The 21,230-nt window shown below is 37.1% G+C and overlaps 1 protein-coding gene across 1 annotated transcript in view; it reads right to left on the reverse strand.

Annotated features, from left to right (window-relative positions):
• Positions 1-21,230, reverse strand: part of LOC126281321 (leucine--tRNA ligase, cytoplasmic) — a 142,542-nt gene that overhangs the window by 36,861 nt on the left and 84,451 nt on the right. Inside the window, exons 7-9 of the mRNA XM_049980169.1 lie at positions 18,286-18,504; positions 17,543-17,683; positions 17,332-17,456 (exon numbers count right to left, since the gene is read on the reverse strand). Coding sequence (XP_049836126.1) covers positions 17,332-17,456; positions 17,543-17,683; positions 18,286-18,504 — 485 coding nt within the window. The remainder of the gene's footprint in view (positions 1-17,331; positions 17,457-17,542; positions 17,684-18,285; positions 18,505-21,230) is intronic.

Raw genomic sequence — 21,230 nt, forward strand, 5'->3', positions numbered from 1 at the left:
CCCACACCGCGCAGCAATATTCTAACAGAGGACGAACGAGTGTAGTGTAAGCTGTCTCTTTAGTGGACTTGTTGCATCTTCTAAGTGTTTCCTGCCAATGAAACGCAACCTTTGGCTCGCCTTCCCGACAATATTATCTATGTGGTCCTTCCAACTGAAGTTGTTCGTAATTTTAACACCCAGGTACTTAGTTGAATTGACAGCCTTGAGAATTGTACTATTTATCGAGTAATCGAATTCCAACGGATTTCTTTTGGAACTCATGTGGATCATCTCACACTTTTCGTTATTTAGCGTCAACTGCCACCTGACACACCATACAGCAATCTTTTCTAAATCGCTTTGCAACTGATACTGGTCTTCGGATGACCATACTAGATGGTAAATTACAGCATCATCTGAGAACAATCTAAGAGAACTGCTCAGATTGTCACCCAGGTCATTTATATAGATCAGGAACAGCAGAGGTCCCAGGACACTTTCCTGGGGAACACCTGATATCACTTCAGTTTTACTCGATGATTTGCCGTCTATTACTACGAACTGCGACCTTCCTGACAGGAAATCACGAATCCAGTCGCACAACTGAGACGATACCCCATACGTCCGCAGCTTGATTAGAAGTCGCTTGTGAGGAACGGTGTCAAAAGCTTTCCGGAAATCTAGAAATACGGAATCAACTTGAGATCCCCTGTCGATAGCGGCTATTACTTCGTGCTAGCTGCGTTGCACAAGAGCGATGTTTTCTGAAGCCATGCTGATTACGTGTCAATAGATCGTTCCCTTCGAGGTGATTCATAATGTTTGAATACAGTATATGCTCCAAAACCCTACTGCAAACCGACGTCAATGATATAGGTCTGTAGTTAAATGGATTACTCCTACTACCCTTCTTGAACACTGGTGCGACCTGCGCAATTTTCCAATCTGTAGGTACAGATCTATCGGTGAGCGAGCGGTTGTATATGAGTGCTAAGTAGGGAGCTATAGTATCAGCGTAATCTGAAAGGAACCTAATCGGTATACAATCTGGACCTGAAGACTTGCCCGTATCAAGCGATTTGACTTGCTTCGCAACCCCTAAGGTATCTACTTCTAAGAAACTCATGCTAGCAGATGTTCGTGTTTCAAATTCTGGAATATTCCATTCGTCTTCCCTGGTGAAGGAATTTTGGAAAACTGCGTTCAATAACTCCACTTTAGCGGCACAGTCGTCGATAACAGTACCATCGGCACTGCGCAGCGAAGGTATTGACTGCGTCTTGCCGCTTGTGTACTTTACATACAACCAGAATTTCTTCGGATTTTCTACCAAATTTCGAGACAATGTTTCATTGTGGAACCTATTAAAGGCATCTCGCATCGAAGTACGTGCCAAATTTCGCGCGTCTGTAAATTTTAGCACATCTTCGGGATTTCGCGTTCTTCTGAACTTCGCATGCTTTTTCCGTTGCTTCTGCAACAGCGTTCGGACCTTTTTTGTGTACCACGGGGGATCCGTTCCATCTCTTACCAATTTATGAGGTATGAATATCTCAAGTGCTGTTGCTACTATATCTTTGAATTTGAGCCACATCTCGTCTACATTCGCATACAGAGACATTCCTACAGCAATTTTTCTCTCTCTGATTATGTGAATGGAATAACGCAGAAAATAGCTAACACTGGTGCAAAGCACCATCCACTGTGTACAGTACAATAGAAAGCAAAGCATATGAAGCAGATTTAAACTATGAAACTTCTGGGCAAATTAAAACTGTGTGCAAGACTCAGATTATTTTGCTGTTATTGGGCTGGTGAATCTAATGAAACACATCCCAGATGTATATCTGCAGTAGTTTTCCAGAACATACAAAGAATCAAAGATTATTACATAAGTAAATTTGTTTACTTTCAATTAAGAATGTAGAAATGTTTATGTCATTGTTTCCAACCATTAGTGAGTTGCTTCAGTCGTTTCCTAACCTTGAAATGAGTTAGTTTTCTGTGTTGTTCAGTGAAAGAAAATAACTTCCTTGACACTGAGCTTAGTTTTTTCTGGTTTAATTTGAATTCGTTTGTGCTATGGTATTAACAACAACAGATTATATGATACACTCTTACAGTTTCAGTTAATGTTATTACCATCATGTCTCCAAAAATACATTCTCTACAACTTCTGTTGAAAACTGTGCAACTGTCTGGAATTTAAAAAAAAAACAAACTGGGCCAAGTAGTTAATAAATTAAAAATTTTATGAAATCCCTTCTTTGCTTCTCTGGGTGTTCTGGAAAACTACTGAAGATACATGTCTGCCACATGTTTTATTAGATTCACCAGACCAATAACAACAAAATAAATGGAAATCGTGCTTTACTTTAACCTCATACAGTTTTGGGATGGCTTCATATTAGCAAATTTGCTAAATTTCAGGCAAAATCTTTTATTAACCGTAACTCCGTAACCAAACATTTGCAGACCTATGTTAATACGAATTTTTTCTTTAGTTTTATTTGTAGAATAACATATTAAAGAATTTGCGTATCTTCATGAATCACCCTGTATATTATGATGCTTTAAATTTAATCATCATCATCATTGGTTGTAAGAATTCATTGATAGTTTAGTAATATTTCATTTCTGATGTGTTGGTTGTGTAGCTTAGTTTAATTACAACTGATTTTGAGGCCTATTTTCACACTCGCTCTGTCAATATGCTGCAGTCTATAGTATCACAAAGTGCCCTCAGCAAAATTAAGGCAGTTCAGTTATTTTCTCATAGAACAAGTTCATTCTTTTTTTTAACGATGTTAAGGGCTTGGAAACTACCTCTAAGACTGGTGAGAATAATTTTAGTAATATGGAATCTCCTTGCCAGCCACCTCTTCCCATTTTGAGTTTCCAATTATCCGGATTAATTGTGCTAATATAGGTTAAATCAATAGCTTGTTTTTTCCCAGGTGCGTTAGTACAGATTTTGGTTTAGCTGAGTCAAAAACTTTTTCAGAATCAATGAATTCCAGACAAAGCAGTAATTCACACACAGTACACTCAATTCTATAATTTCATTTTTCTCAATGAGTAAGTTTGCAATGATTTCCTGTAGGCAGATCAAGTCTTTTTCATAAGTATTAAGAGTAGTATTTAACCTTTTGTTTTCAATACGAGCATTAGCATTCTGTCAATTAGAGTACTGAAGATTTCATGAGCTAATCTGAATTTTTTTAAATATGCAGGTGCAGGTGCACCTCTAGGCCTAAAACTTTCACAATCCAGAAACTGACTAATCTCTGTGCAACTCTGTTTTATTTTTATTTTTACTTAACAACTGTACGCTCGACATGGTATACAACTTCAGTGTTAACAGCAATGTATCAACAGGTTCCTACTCTTTACAAGAAAGATGTTTCAGAGCCTTTCATACTGAATTTTACATAGGTACTGTTTTTATTATCACATATGACCATGCTGCCAATACCTGTAGAGGGCACATTACGAAATAAAACATGGATGGTATATTTGAATGTTCATGAATGTCCAGCTAGAGCATGACACAGTTTACATCAGTCACTCAGCTTCTGACAGTACATAGGCTGCAACCATTCAATGTTCGCTCTGCCACAGATCTTACCTGAAAGCGTTAATTATGTAAGTAGCAAGCTGAGTCACAAATAACATACCAGGAACCCGTAAATACACTTGTGTATTCTGGAAGTCCTAAAATGAAAATAACCAATTTCACTTGACATTGGATGACGGTTAATCACACACATGTGACCAGAACTAAAGTCCTGATTTTCCATTATTTTATGAATAAGTTTACAACATTTTTGCAAACTGTTCTTGTCAGTAAACCTGTTTATACACAAGAGTTGCAGTTCAGTTTATTAATGTAACTTGAAGTTTCGTAATGATTCAGTCACAAATATTCTGATGATAGTTCTTGTTTACATAAACACGTTGAGCAAACACCTTCCATTTGTTAACAGATACAGCACACTTCCATAAAAATATTTTTGTGTGAATTTTCACAATATTCAAACAACATTGCAGTACAACATTAGTTGAAATGTTACCACTTTCTGCATAATGTGATTTACTTTGCGGTACAGCACTATCCAGTTGCTTATGGAGGACCCAAAACACTGACTGCCTTGTGTTCATGCTGGTGACAATAACCAGCTCCAGCAACAATGCCTCAAATCAAATTACAAGTGCCTGTGAGCAACAATAATGTTCAATTGTTGTGTAAGGTGCAATGACAGTTTGCTCTCACAAATGAGCTTGAAATGTTCAGTTCTAATGGTAGAAGGAAACAGAGGCCACAGACCATTATCCGACAATTTTTTCAAGGCACAAAAAATTGCTTTGGCCAGCTACCTCAGTTAGAAAAGAAATAATCTCCAGTAGGTGTAAGTGTAACTAAGGTGTAGCAGGTTGTCAAGAGGAAATCAACTGTTTCAAAGAAAATGTGATGTCAAATTTCTCCAAACCAAGATAATGTCTTAGCAATTGGAAGAGAATATATAACTGTTATAGGAAAGTCTTGTGAAATATAAGTACTTTTGGACTGAAGAAGATCACTCACTGAAAAGTGAAAAGCAATGAGCTGTTGATAGGCTGGGCTAACAATGTGTCCAGCCACCACCATGTAGGGGCATAGGTAGTTAGCTAGTTAGTTAGTTAGTTAGTTAGTTAGTTAGTTAGTGTGTGTGTGTGTGGGGGGGGGGCATTTTTACTCTAGTTTAGTTCATCAAAAGATAACTTAAGAAGCTAGCAAAGTTTCTCTTTTTGTGTGTACCTATAAATAATTCAACACTTCTGTTTTCCGGTGAGTGGTCTCCAGTCGCAGATTTAAAAATTTTGTGCCCCTAGGCACACCATATTATATACACACACCCTCCAAAACAAACATGTTTTAAATAATAACTATTACCTGATCACCTCACAATTGCCATTTTGGGTGGGACTGCCATGAGCTGTTTCCATACTCTGCTACTCGTTGTTCTGAAGGACATAACAGCGGCCTAGTCGCATTCAATCAAAATGCAATATGGTTCCCGAACTCTACTTTGTGTACAGCAACAAATAAAACAAACTTAAAACAGCATTGTTTTAACACCTTCTTCTGTCGAAAGTCAACAGAACAAGGAAACTAACTTTTCATTTATGTCCTAAAAGTTCAGCAGAGTGTGTAGGAGACAATGGATTTTTGTTATACATTCACTTTTAATATGTTCTTTTACATGAAACCAATGAAAGTAAAAGTAAGTTGTGTTAAGATCTAAAAACTGAAGCAAACATGTCATACCTTAGAAATTAATATGTACTTTTACAGAGATGTGTTCAAAATTAAAATTAAACTGTTGTTTTATGATCTAATACCTTGAATGTGTGGCAGATAAAAAATAAAAAAAAACATGTTTAATAAAAAACACGTTCGGTATTAATATGTGAATCTATAGGAAAGTGTAAGAAATGAAAATAAAAAAGAGATTTTGGTGCACGAATTAATAACTAAATACAGATGAACAAAGACAGAACTGGATTTGCTATTACATAATTTTAGAAACTAGTGTAGAAAAATCAAATTTGTTTTATAATCTAATAGTTAACATGTAAAGCATTAGCGTTTGTGTAGCTAGATGCTGCATAAGTAGTGCACACAGTACCTATAATCCATGTAATGGCTCAACAGTTTTGTACTGCAGCTATTGCTCTCACCATAGCTCTTTCTAACGTTATTAGCTAAGCTTTTACGTATTTATTGGCAGCACTGAACTACATTATTTACTAACGCTTTTTCATCTGAGTGTACTCTCTGATAAGGTATATTTCCGCGATAACAATACATTTCAGCAGACGCCAAGAATACGTACCAGTGATATACTACAGTATCAGTATGACTTGATTGTACAGTGCCGAGCGTCCTGGGTCATTCGAGTATTGTATAGTATTGTCGGGTGCCTTGGGTCACGTCTGCATGTAATTGAGGTTTAGTTCCACGTTCTGCCATTGCCAATTGTAAAATAAACAGGTAATATGTAGTTTGGACATCCAATGAATGTGTTCTAAATTATAATAAAAATCACATTATAACCTTAGATTTTTAAAACTAATATGAATAAATAAACAAACTCACCAGTCAGCAAAGTTTGCATCTGGCTTTGATAGCATAAAACTCGCTGATTGTATCTACATAGTTCAGACGGTTATCAGTTAGAAGGTCGGCTTCGATGTTAAGAATGGACAAGATGTTCAATCTCTCCTCAGACAACGTAGAACATAGGTACGATTTCGGTCTTTTAAGAGCCGAAAATGAGCGTTTTGCTGAACAATTTGTAAGTGCCACACATAGAAATATTCTAAGAGCAATGTCAACATTCAGAAAAACAGACTGTAACCTCTTTTCATAAAAATTTACTCATTTGGATAGGTATATCAGTAATCTCAGAAGATTTCAAATTTTCCGTGAAATGTACACATTCACTAGGGAAGGAAAGCTCTAAATCTGTGTCATATGAAGCTTGGAGATTTGCAGAACGTTCAGCAATATTGCTGAACTGTTCTTACGGTTAGTGGAAACTGTGAAGGAGTCCAACAGTGTCCTGTAGCTTTCCTTCCTCCTCACTAATTCAGCGTACAAGTTTTCGAGTACTGGGAGAAATGTTTTGACCCTACTTGTTTCCCTTCCAGTCAGAAAAACTTCATCAGAGTCCGCTTCTTTGTCATCATGAAGTTTGCATTTTCGTGATCTTTTATAGGTGCATTCACAGTCTATATCAGTCACAATTTCCATGGATTTATTTTCGTAATAGTTGAACATGCCACGAATAGATGCAATAAATCCTACAAGTGATTCATATAATTCATGCACTGTTTTAAATTCAATATTTATACCTTGCACTTTCATTTTTACACTATAAAATCTCTTGAGTACGTCCTTCCAAGCTGTCAATATGAATATTGTTTCTAGTCTGTCGAGTTTATTCAATAAAACTGAAACCTCATTTTGTACAAGTGGTTTTCAAACATATTATTGGCAATATGCGTGAGGGCATTGATAATGCCCTCCCAGTTTTCTTATAGACTTACACTTCCTCTCTTGTTGACCAACGTGTTTTTGATGAACTTTTTACCATTTTGCTTCCGGTCGTCATGAAAAAAAGAAGTTTATTCCAGCGCTGTGTAGAAGCAGAGAAAAATTTTTAAGGTTTTGCAGTGCATTGAAAACTGAACATGCTTCCAGACAACAGCTTGCAGCACAAGTGCTGACTAAATTCAAAGAATGTGCTGCACAAGGCCCATAATGAGCTTTCGGATTTCATTCTTTAATGCATGCCTGCAAACCAGTGTAGGTTCCTGACATATTCCTACGTTGTCATATGACTGGCCTCTACAGTCAGTAATACCAATGGAATAAGTTTTTGGACTTGTGTCCTGGGTGTGGTAAAAACAGGAGGAAACGTTCAACAGGTTCACCAATCTCATTCACATATCTTAATATGAAAGATAATTGATCAATTATGTGAAATGACTGCAGTAGAATCTTCTATTATAGAGAAATATTTGGCCTGTTTTATTTCACTTACGGTAATTCTTTTTATTCATTCAGAAAGAAGCTCTGTTATTTCATCACAAATTGTTGAAGAAAGATAACTTTTATGTCCCTGCCCTGGATTTCCATATCGTTCAATGTGCTCTTTGAGAAAAGGGTCAAACTCGGCTATAAGTTCAAGAGACATCATAAATTGACCATTATGTAATGAATGGAATCTTTCAACGTGTCGCATAGGGGGAAGTCACGATTTGTTAGCTTCTTCACTACTGCAAACACGCTTTTCAACACACTGCGTCAGTACATTTTTTCTGTCTCAACATATGATTTCAAATGGTTATCTATTGTTCCAAGTAACTTTTTTCTTGTTATGAGTGATAACTCAGAATTTTTGTGTTCAAGTGAATTCTCACGATGAGATAAAATATTAGAAACATTTTTCCAATCAGCAATACCATTAGTACCAATCACGGTCTAACCTACGAACAATTTAAATGGTGCACAAAAAACAGCACTGGTGCTACAGGAGTATAATAGAAAACCACAAAGTTGATTCACCATTTAAAAGTTTACGGTAAAATACATTTTTGTTCAAATATCTGGTTTTATAACCTATTGATCTTATTGAATCAGAAAAAGCACTGTTACAATTTTGATTACTGCCATGTTGTAAGAGAATGTCAATTATTGATTCACTGACACGCCATTCTGCAGGATCATCACTAACAAGGTTATTTCTTTTTGTGATGTCTGACTCGACACTTAGTTTTTTGTGAAACTCAAAATCAGGAAAAATTTGCTTTTCTTCATTTTTAACTTTTGTTTCATCTGTATTTACTTCTTTTCCAACAGCTGCAGTGCCAGAAATATCATCCATACTACTTGAACATTTTTTGCAAAAAATTTATTTACTCTGCCAAGTGTTTTTAGGACACTGGCTACTTGTTCTTGTTTGATAATTTCCGAAATGCCGCACCACTTAATTTTTGCATGTTTGCTTTTTTCACTGTTATTCATGTTAAGGCACATACAAAATTGCCATCCAACAGTCAAAACAAAAGAAAAAATGTACAAGAAAAGAAAGACTATCCAGAATGAGATTTTCACTCTGCAGCAGAGTGTGCGCTGATATGAAACTTCCTGGCAGACTAAAACTGTGTGCTAGACTGAGACTCAAACTCGGGATGGTAGAGTACTTGCCCGGGAAAGGCAAAGGTCCCAAGTTCAAGTCTCAGTCTGGCACACAGTTTTAATCTGCCAGGAAGTTTCAAGACTGTATCCTGTTCCAATCACACTACACTGCATCTGAGCACAAAGTTTTTTACTTTAAACATGGCACAGGAGCACAAAGATTTTTCCTTTAAACACAGAGTGATGAACTGACCAACTCTGATTACTCGACGTAACTGTGCTATGAAATAACGACAATTCAGAATAATTTAATTTCATTGTCACCTGTTTCTCTGTCATCAGTGAACAGTAGAAGCACACCTGCCGGCTGGAATTTGTCTCGTAAAGAAAATGGAACAGTCCCTTTTTGGCTTCTGTTTCCTGTGTCGCCAAACTTTTAGCTGGGACGCAAATATGTTCTCAATATTCTTGGCACTGTATTTCTAATTTAAAAAGCAAACAATTTTTGCAGTTTCTTGCAGTGAGGTGTGCTGGACCGACTCTTATCCCACTTATTCTTATAACATTTTAGCGAAGCAGAGAAGACAGACTACAAAGTTTAAGTAGTCTTATTGGCAGTTGATGTGGTGTGTTGTCATTTGTGTGAACACAGCTGTTATGTCTACACGCAAATGCACCTTTTGTTCCAACATAAAATAAAAATAACCTTTCATCAAAGAAAAAAATCTTAGTTAAGAAGTTTAATATAAAATTTGCAATGCCATGTACTATTTGATTGCACAGACTGCAGCACAATAAATGAGACAAACGAAAGTTGGTTTTTTCTTCTTTTTTTGCCAAAAATGTAACTAAGTAAAAAAATAAATAAATTTTTTCAGTTGTTGAGAAGTGTATTTCACACATTATTAGATATTCAGCTTATCTTCTTTTTTTGTATAAACATGTGTTTAAAAATGTAAAACACTTCCATTACCAACATGTTTTGTTAAACGAGTGTCATTAAGTCAAAGCTCAGATATTGAAGATCACAGAGCTTTCACACTAATTACAGTAATGGAGGGTTGACTTGATACTTCCCCATAATCTGTACAAGAAATTTAAGTAGAGTTGGGTTTTACATACTGAGGCCCACCCATGTTACAGTATTTAAGAAACTGCTGATCAGTTTATCACAGCTTTTCAGGGGTCCCAGTCATCACAGGGAATACAGTAGGGTTAAGTAGAAGCCAACAAGATTCTCGGAACAATAACATTTCAAACATTGTATTAAAGATTGCTGTCCTGACAGCTATTTTGAACAATCATTAAGATGATAACAGACAGAAATCCAATGTTAAATTTCCATTCAGTCACCAAGTAAACTATGGATATTTCCAAGCTTGTATTGTCAAATTTCGTATTTAAGGCCTATTTGAACTAGCAAGTTGTTTAACAATATTAAAAAATTTTGTCATTTGTAAGCACAGTTATTTTTCTTGATCAAAAACTCTAAAATACTGTGGAAGAATCCCACTTAATTCATCCTTTTTCATGCCTCTACATTCACTACAATGAAGCCATTGTCACAACAATTACACCACATATCTACACATCAGAACTAAACACTTCCAAGCTCATATGTGAGAGCAAACTGTGATTGCAACTTACGCAATATTTGAACATCAACGTTGCACACAGGCACTTGTAATTTGATTTGAGGCATTGTTACTGAAGCTGTTCATTGTCACCAGCATGTACCCAAGGGAGTCAGAGTGTTTTGGGACCTATTTTTACCCAGTCACTCTGAACACCACTGCGTATCACTCACTCACTATTACACAATGGTGCTCCTGTCCAAAATCCTTGCACAAAAAACCTCCATAAGCAACTGGATAGTGCTGTACCGCAAAGTAAACCACATTATGCAGAAAGTGGTAACATTTCAACTACGGTTGTACTGCAATGTTGTTTGAATATTGCGAAAAATCAGATGAAAATATTTTTATAGAAGTGTACTGTATCTGTTAACGAATGGAAAGTATTGTTTGGTCACAGTGTTTATGTAAACAAGAACTATCATCAAAATCTATATTCTCCTTCAGATTAAAGGAGACCACCAGTGGTGGATTTACATACAGGCTCACTAGGCATGGGCTTAGGGGCAGCACCTTGAGGGGGACGACATTTTTTGCTCTTTTGTGACTGAGTCATTACGAAACTTTAAGTACATTAATAAACTGAACTGTAGCTCTTGTGTATGAACAGGTTTACTGACTTGAACAGTGAAGAGTAAATATAACTGAAAATTATGAACCTGAAATATTTGAAGATAAAAGTAAGTTAAAGTACACTTATTGCATCCAAATATTAAAAGGTTAAAAAATCAAAATCAATTAACTTCTGATTTGTCTGCATAAAATGTAGTGTAAAAAGCATATTTTCAAAAAATCATTTGAGTCCTAATATGGAAATGCTGACTATGGATGGATATCACACCTCAACATCTAGTTACTGCAAGTCAGGCATGAAGACAGAAGCAGCTGTCACTTACATCAAGACAGGATACAACTATGTAAACACTGAAACCATCAGATTCTGCAGTGTTCAGCATTTTGAAGCTTGTGCTGCAAAAGTTAATAATAAAAGTTACAATATACAAGCTCCACTGGGTAACTGAGTAAATCATGAAACAGTCTGGTGCATTATCAAACTTCTTAACTTCCAAGCAGAATGAGGTAATACCAAGAGGAAAAAAATTACGAATGTAGCAACTTTTTTTACAAACTATTTATCTTATAGCTATGCTAGAGTCCTTTGTGTAAACGTAATCTAACTCTACATCTACATCTACATCTACATCCATACTCCGCAAGCCACCTGACGGTGTGTGGCGGAGGGTACCCTGAGTACCTCTATCAGTTCTCCCTTCTATTCCAGTCTCGTATTGTACGTGGAAAGAAGGATTGTCGGTATGCTTCTGTGTGGGCTCTAATCTCTCTGATTTTATCCTCATGGTCTCTTCGCGAGATATACGTAGGAGGGAGCAATATACTGCTTGACTCTTCGGTGAAGGTATGTTCTCGAAACTTTAACAAAAGCCCGTACCGAGCTACTGAGCGTCTCTCCTGCAGAGTCTTCCACTGGAGTTTATCTATCATCTCCGTAACGCTTTCGCAATTACTAAATGATCCTGTAATGAAGCGCGCTGCTCTCCGTTGGATCTTCTCTATCTCTTCTATCAACCCTACCTGGTGCGGATCCCACACTGCTGAGCAGTATTCAAGCATTGGGCGAACAAGCGTACTGTAACCTACTTCCTTTGTTGTCGGATTGCATTTCCTTAAGATTCTTCCAATGAATCTCACTCTGGCATCTGCTTTACCGACGATCAACTTTATATGATCATTCCATTTTAAATCACTCCTAATGAGTACTCCCAGATAATTTATGGAATTAACTACTTCCAGTTGCTGACCTGCTATTTTGTAGCTAAATGATAAGGGACCTATCTTTCTATGTATTCGCATCACATTACACTTGTCTACATTGAGATTCAATTGCCATTCCGTGCACCATGCGTCAATTCGCTGCAGATCCTCCTGCATTTCAGTACAATTTTCCATTGTTGCAACCTCTCGATACACCACAGCATCATCTGCAAAAAGCCTCAGTGAACTTCCGATGTCATGCACCAGGTCATTTATGTAAATTGTGAATAGCAACGGTCCTATGACACTCCCCTGCGGCACACCTGAAATCACTCTTACTTCGGAAGACTTCTCTCCATTGAGAATGACATGCTGCGTTCTGTTATCTAGGAACTCCTCTCTCACACACTTTGCAAAAAGAGTTACAGGAAATAGCAGTAGTTGAACCACCTTGCCACTGGTGAGAAGGCTTGTGTGCCTCGGCAACACAGATAGGCATACCATAGGTGCAACCGCAATGGACGGGTATCTGTTGAGAGGTCAGACAAATGTGTGGTTCCTGAAGAGGGGCAGCAACCTTTCCAGTAGTTGCACGGGCAACAGTCTGGATGATTGACTGATCTGGACTTGCAACATTAACCAAAATGGCCTTGTTGTGCTGGTACTGTGAACGGCTGAAAGCAAGGGAAAACTACATCCATAATTTTTCCCCAAGAGCATGCAGCTCTACGAATGCTTAAATGATGATGGTATCCTCTTGGGTATAATATTCTGGAGGTAAAATAGTACCCCATTTGCATCTCCGGGCAGAAACTACGAAGGAGGACATCGTTATCAGAAGAAAAGTGGTGTTCAATGGATCGGAGCCTGGAACATCAGATCCCTTAATCGGACAGGTAGGTTAGGAAATTTAAAAAGGGAAATGGATGGGTTAAAGTTAGATCTAGTAGAAATTAGTGAAGTTCAGGAGCAGGAGGAACAGGACTTCAGGTAAGGTGAATACAGGGTTATAAATCCAAAATCGAATAGGGGTAATGCAGAAGTAGGTTTAATAATGAATAATAATAATAAAAAATAAGAACATGGATAAGCTACTAGTAAACACATTATTCTAGCCAAGACACGAAGCTCACACTTACCACAGTAGTACAAGTTTATATGCCAGCTAGCTCCACAGTTGAAGAGAAGAAAGAGGAAATGTATGATGAGATAAATGAAATTATTCAGATAGTCTCGGTAGATGAAAATTTAACAGTCGTGAGGGACGGGAATTTGAGAATATGAAAATGAAGAGATGGAAAAGTAGTATGTGAATATGGACCGGGGGAAAGGCATGAAAGAGGGAACCAACTGGTGAAATTCTGCACAGAGCATAATTTAATCGTAGCTAACACTAGGTTTAAGGATCATGAAATAAGCTTGTATATGTGGAAGAGACCTGGAGATGCCAAAAGGTCTCAGACTGATTATATAATGGTAAGACAGAGATTCTGGAACCAGGCTTTAAGTTGCAAGACTTTACCGGGGCAGGTGTGGACTCTGACCACAATTTACTGGTTATGATCCACAAATTCAAAGTGAAGAAACTACAAAAAGGCAGGACCTTACAGAGATGGAACCTGGATAAACTGAAAGAACCAGAGGCTGTAGAGGGTTTCAGAGGGAGCATTACGGAATGATTGAGAAGAACAGGAGAAGTAATAAAGTAGAAGAAGAATGGGTAGCTTCGAGGGATGAATATAAAGGCAGCAGAGGATCAAGTAAGTAAACGGACGATGGCTTTTAGAAATCCTTTGGTAACTGAAGACATTGAATTTAATCAATGAAAGGAGAAAATATAAAAATGCAATATATGATGCAGGCAAAAGGGAATACAAACATCTAAAAGTGAGATCGGCAGGAAATGCAAAACTGCTAAGCAGCAATTGCTGGAGGACAAATGTAAGGATGTAGAAGCATGTATCATCAGAGGTAAGACAGTTGCTTCCAACAGGAAAATTAAAGAGGCCTTTGGGAAAAAAAAGAGAATCACCTGTATGAATATCATGAGCTTATGTGGAAAACCAGTTATAAGCAAAGAAGGGAAAGCAGAAAGGTGGAAGGAGTATACACAGGGTCTATACAAGGCAGATGTACTTGAGGGCAGTATTACCAAAATGTAAGAGGATATAGAAGGACATGAGAATGGAGTTACGATACTGCGAGAAGAATTTGACAAGGCACTGAAAGACTAAGTCAAAACAAGGCCCTGGGAGTAGACAACGTTCCTGTAGACCTACTGATTGCTTTGGGAGTGCCAGTCATCACAAAAATCGTCCATCAGGTGAACAAGACGTATGATACACGCGAAATATCCTCAACCTTCAAGAAGACTATAATAATTCCAATTGCAAATAAACCAAGTGCTGACAGATATGAAAATTATCAAACTATCAGTTTAATAAGTCACGGTTGCAAAATACCAACACGATTCCTTTAGAGAAGAATGGAAAAACTGGTAGAAGCTGACCTCAGGGAAGATCAGTTTGGATTCAAGAGCAATATCGGAACACGTGAGGCAATACTGACCCTATGCCTTCTCCTACAAGATAAGGAAAGGGAAACCTACGATTACAGCATTTGTAGACTTAGAGAAAGATTTTGACAATGTTGACTGGAACACTCTCTTTCAAATTCTAGAAGTGTCAGGAGTAAATACAGGGAATGAAAGGCTATTTACGATTTGTAGAGAAACCAGATGGCAGTTATAAGTTGAGGGGCACCAAAAGAGAGCAGTGATTGAGAAGGGAGTGAGACAGGGTTGTAACTTATTCCTGATGTTGTTCAATCTGTATATCGAGCAAGCAGTAAGGGAAACAAAAGAAAAATCTGGAGTGGGGATTTAAGTCCAGGGAGAAGAAATAAAAACTTTGAGTTTTGCCGATGACATTGTAATTCTGTCAGAGACAGCAAAGTACTTGGACAAGCAGTTGAATGGAATGGACAGTGTCTTGAAAAGAGGATATAAGATGAAGCACACTGAGGCTAAAGGAACATAGTTGAATTAAATCAGGTGATGCTGAGGGAATTATATTAGGAAACGAGACACTTAAAGTAACAGGTGAATTTTGCTATTTGGGGAGCAAAATACCTGGTGATGGTTGAGGTAGGGAGAATATAAAATGTAGACTGGCAATGGGAATGACAAGAAAAGTGTTTCTGAAGAAGAGAAATTTGTTAACATCTAGTATAGATTTAAGTGTCACGAAGTCCTTTCTGAAACTATTTGTATGGAGTGTAACCATGTATGGAAGTGAAACATGGATAATAAATAGTTTAGACAAGAAGAGAATAGAAGCTTTTGAAATATCGTGCTACAGAAGAATGCTCAAGATTAGATGGACAGAACATGTAACTAATGAGGAGGTACTGAATAAAATTCGGGAGAAGAGAAATTTGTGGCACAACTTGACTAGAAGGGACTGGTTGGTATGACACATTCTGAGGCATCAAGCGATCACCAATTTAGTACCGGAGGTAAGAATGGCAGGTAAAAACCATACATGGAGACCAAGAGATGGCTACAGTAATCATATTAAGAGGGATGTAGGCTGTAGTAGTTACTCAAAGATGAAGAGGCTTGCACATGTCAGAGTAGAGTGCAGAGCTACATCAAACCAGTCTTTGGACTGAAGATCACATCATTTATTATTACTGACAACATTGACATAGATGCATCAATATTGAGAAGTCCTAATGTAATTCCTAGCCTAGGCCAATTGCTGACATTTAATGACAGGGTGTATGACAAATTGAATGAAATGAAAAACTACAAGGCTAATGGATGCAAAAGGAATTGAGAAATTCAATAGGCATTTTAGACATTTGCAAAATACAAGACTACACAGATATACACAAAACACTTGGTGTTAATGAAAAATATAATGTACCTCTAACACAATTATAGTCTATTTTGAAAATTGTTATCCTAAGACATTAGCCTGGAAGAAGTAGATCAAATGCTCATCAACTCTGGGTTAGAACGAAATCAAAATATCATGCAAAACTAAGAGAGTACTACTTGATATCAAGGAACACACATGATCACAAGATTAAATCACACTATAAACTTCATTCTAAAATTCTAAGCATAGCTATTAAAGAATTAAAATGTCTGTATTTTGACAGGAATAATAATTTCTTAGATAAAGTACTAGCATTAGAACTACAAATATACAAACAGCAGCTTCTAAGTGATTAACTGAGCTGTGTTTAGGAGCAACTTGATGCTGAAATTATCTTTCAAGAGGGGGGAAATATGATTCATTATTTATCTACCACTAGCACAGCTTCCCAAGTACATGCAAGAAAACTATTTTACAGACTGTAGCAAAATTAATCACACTACAGACACTAAGGGGACACGAACAAATGTTTTCTATAAATTCAGCAATGCTGTATCCAGCTACTAGGGTGTGTGTACTTAAATCATCTGCCAACTCTATCAGTGTGGGCCAGCCATTAGATGCTGCCTGTAGGAAGTGTGCACACGTCACGTCTCTGCAGTGTCCTCTACCGGCGATTCATGCCTATACAATATGCATGCGGAGCAATGCTGACCATGTTCACTATGTACACTTTACTTTGTACCACTTACATTAGTTGTTTCGTGCATTGCTGAACTTTCTGTATTATTCTTTAGTCTTGTGATGTGAGGAGTCGTTACAGGCTTATTACCATTATTGTACAGAGGTTTATGTATAAATCCATATTTGTGTTGGTTGGATCAGTTTTGTGTATTACTTGGTTACTACACGATTCGTGACGAGTTTGGAACAGTTTCTGCGTGCGCAATTTAAGTGTGGTTTCATGAGGTTTAGTCATTACGGACATTGTCCTACTAATTTGTTCAACGAATCAGAACCTCTATGCTGTTAAGGAAAGTTGATCATCACAGTTTTAATTTCTCAATATCACAATTGTTCTGCTCACAAATACAGAGTTATCAGCTATGACAAGCTGAGTTCAACACTGTAAGTTGCATGTAATTATTTTATAAAAAAGTACTGTGGTAACAACAAACCTAATGATCTTTAAGTTAAGTTTCCCCCAAGTTAACACCATACTTTCGATTTTTCTTTACTCTGAGGAAACCAGTGAAGTAACTAGCTGCATCACTATACAGTAGATATTATTTTAAAAGAAGCTGACAAAGATTATGGCCAGTAATTCAAAGATCATAAAAAAAGTTAGTATAAGAATGAGTTGGAAAGTCACCTGGAGATCACTTGTTTCTCTGGTTCGTAATATATGACAGCTTGTGAAGAGTCTACCATTTGCTTCTGTATCAGTTTCTTCACATCCTGAACTCTCTTTCCTTTAAAGTCACCAACCACCATAATCTGTTAAAATTTCCAGGATATGTTTAGTACAAAACTTATTTTGCAACCATTTCCACTTTTCATCAAATACCCTGATAACTACATACCCCATCATAGAAGGCTTTGAGATATGCCAATTCCTTAGCTTGTTGAAGTTTTTCATGGTCATTCTGACTCTGTACTTTTAATTGCTCGCACAAAGTCACTGCTGTAAGTTGTCCATATTCCGGTACTTCAATAACTGGAATCTGTGGTAAATTGAAATAAGGTATTAAAAAAATATATATGCTTTCAACTAAATCCATTTCAGCAACTTCTCTGAGCTTTGGCCACTGTGTGAGATTACATTAATTAATGTGTACTGGAAGAGTTGTAAGAGAGCTTATGTTTGTACTAGGGAGGAACTTTGTGAAACATACAGAAAAATATGTTATTTATTGATGCTAAGAAACATATGCTATCCCTAGCAATATCAGTAATCAGTCTCTACTTTCAACCACTATTTTCCTCTTAGTTAAAATCACAGTTTGACTGGTGTTGGTAATTCTATTCTCACATGCCCCACCAAGTTCTAAACATACATATCCGTGAATAATTTTCCTCAATCAGATTTTAGTCATCCCAGAAAAACTTACTGTGGAGCAATACACAAAACAAGGGAAAGGCAACCACATGTCTATAGCAGACGGGGCACAAAAAAATGTAGGTTTATGACAAACTGACTTTCACAATTTCTTTAAAATAAAATGTAATTTATAAGATATATTGAAGAATGTGTGATAATAAATTCCTAAATAAAATTATTTGAAGTGCACAAAATACCACTTCTTATACAAGAACATGAACTTACAGGGTCAAAGGGGAAAATCATATGATCTTCAATGCCATATTTTTCCCGAAACGGTTGTTTCCGTTTCAAATCCCCAAGAGCTGCATAATCATCTGGAGAGTCTGATGGAACACTTGTTACCACACCTGTGCCTTTGTCCTCTTTTATTGTCATCATAGGCAACACATAAATGGTCTTGTAAGCAGTCAAAGGTGCACTCAGTCCCACACCCATAAGATCCTGTAAGAAACATTAAAACCTAAATCATTTAGTACATAACAGAAACTACATTTTCAGAAATTTAAGGCAAAAATGGAGAAAAGTGGCAGAAGATTCTTCAATTCAAAAATAAAATGGAAATAGCAAACTGTGGTTCAGCTTTATTTTACGTATCTGTAATCTGACTCTTGACAGTATAAGTTTCCACAGTAAAGTTACATTACCATTTTTACAAATACCTCAGACATTTTGAAATTTTACTGGATCAATTTTTGGAAGTAACAAATGTCTCATGAAATATTTATTTCACATAGATAACTTTAACGGCAAACACCAATACAAACAATTGCAACTGTAAACATTACAAACATTAGTACATGAAGAGTGGCTGCACTGAATCTGACAGTCATCACACTATAATCTGACAATTACCATGTAGCGGAGATGCTAAGTTGCAGATGGGCACAACAAAAAGAATGTCACAAATAGAGCTTTCGAACAGTAAGGCCTTCATCAAATGCAACTCACAACACGACTGCAGTCTCAGGCAACTGAAACCAGTTAGTAGTTACATTCCATCCTGGATTTTACATTGTTTGACATAATAATCTGACAGTCATCACATCATCAAACCTTTTTTTTTTATGAGAGATCACCATTGACTTACCATCTGCCAAAACAGTAACAACTAATGACTAGAAGGAATGATGGTGTAAAAGAAAAAGAAGCAAGAATAGTTGCAGTGACAAAGCAAGTACACACAAAAGTATTATGCAACTGGATATGAGAGCAAAACGGTGACAGAAATCACAAAATCACACTGATCTGTGCTTATATTGCACCTGAGGACATGGGGACACTGGTAAGAACAGCATGAGAAACACCTTGTGAATACTTATTAAGCACGGAGGGTCTTGCGCAAACAACAGCAAAGGAAGTAATAAAAGAACTGCAGTGCAAGGAAGTGTATTTCAATTGGAAAGGATCCATTTCTTATTTTCTATACTGGCTCTAGTTTGAAAAAGAAAAGTTGTTTTCTTGTTGTGAATGATTTAGCATCAGTTCTGGATGTTTACTTGCATTTCTCCTAGCCTGAGTTTCCTCCAGTAATTAACTGGGTGTGAACATTATAGGTTCATAGCTCTGCATTAAACAGTCAATTTTCATAAAATAAAGTGATGGTATGAAATAGTTTGTTCTTTTATGCTCTCTTTACCCACACAATTGAACATTTTGTGATCTGAGGTTTTTCTTTCTAAATTATCAAGTAAAATCGAAAAATGCAGAGTAGCCTGTATCCTACCAACAGCAAACATTGTCTAATATCAAGTAATATGTATGATAGGTAGCAATTAAAAGTTAAATTTTATTGTGAAAAAGTAGATTAACAGCTGAGTGAGCGACAAGTTCTTGTTTTAAGCAAAAATAATTAACTTTTCATGTTAGAACAGCTAACCCATAGGTCTAATTTTTGCAGCTTGTAAATTATTGTAAAATGTGTTATGTGATTGAATTCCGTTTTGAAGTGCTGCAATGTTGAATGGGAGACTCAATGGCGCTGGGAGGGAGGGGGGTGGGGTGTACTGAACAGGAGACAAAGATTTGTGTCCTGATTGCATGAAATATGAACTAGATAGGTTGAAAAGAGGGGAAGATAATGGGAACTGCGTACATACAAAAAGTAATGCGGAAAGGGCAACAAGCTCTGCAACTTCATCTACATTTGAGGTTACAGTATCTAACAGGTTTGACTTGTTACCTGATGTAGTGGGTGAAGAATCTTATCCTGCTGTAGGTCACAGTAGGGTGCAGCAGACTTCAAGCAAGGAAACTAGGTGTAAGTCAGTACCAACAGCAAGTAGCATTAAAAGAGTCTTGCTGCTAGGTAACAGCCGTTGGAGATGTGTATGCCAGGACAAATCAGGAACCTAGCACGAGGTCACAGTGTTGTGACGCTAAGTGATAGCATAGCCAAATGACATAGGATGAAGGGAAATTTTGTATAGATTTTGACAAAGATGGTCAGAATATCAGAGTAGAGGGAGCAGGGAGCAGCTTGACTGGAGCAGAGAGCAGCTTGGCTAAAAACAGAAATTACAGCATTATGGGTGATTTGGATGAAATACGAGCAATGACTACACACACAAGCATGACTTTTGTGGAGGTCCAATGGCACCATGACCAGTGCTGGTTTAACACTGCACACGCCCACACTAGAATAAAAGAGGGAAAGATAGGATAGCTGAGCTTCTTGCAGAAAATGTACGGGAGAAAGAGAGAGGGGGGAAGGCATCATCACCCCATTGCTATGATTACTGATGTCAGAGGGGCCCATCTTTTTCTGTTTAGAACAATAATTCAGGCACCCTGCTGGAAAAGAAATTAAATTAACAGGAGAGCCTCACAATATTCTTCAGAATCTACATAAATGTAAAATTAGCTTATTTCAGCACAATATTTGAGGGTTGGGTAATAAGTTACATGTTTAAAAAATTGAGAAAGTCCTGAAATGATAGACATTCTATGCCTATCTGAGGACCACATAGCCACAGCATCAGAGAAAAGTACAAAAGATTACATTCCAGAATCTTACTCATGTACAAGTAATGTGGCAAAAAGAGTCGTTACATACCATATATCAAGACAGAAATTAAGCAGATTTTGTAGTGGTCAGCACACGGAAGTGTGTGCTTGTGAATTAATAGTGAAAAAATAGTCCACTTTTAATTGTAACTGTATATAGACCT

Source organism: Schistocerca gregaria, chromosome 7 (assembly GCF_023897955.1).
Source record: "Schistocerca gregaria isolate iqSchGreg1 chromosome 7, iqSchGreg1.2, whole genome shotgun sequence".
Taxonomy (NCBI): Eukaryota; Metazoa; Arthropoda; class Insecta; order Orthoptera; family Acrididae; genus Schistocerca; species Schistocerca gregaria.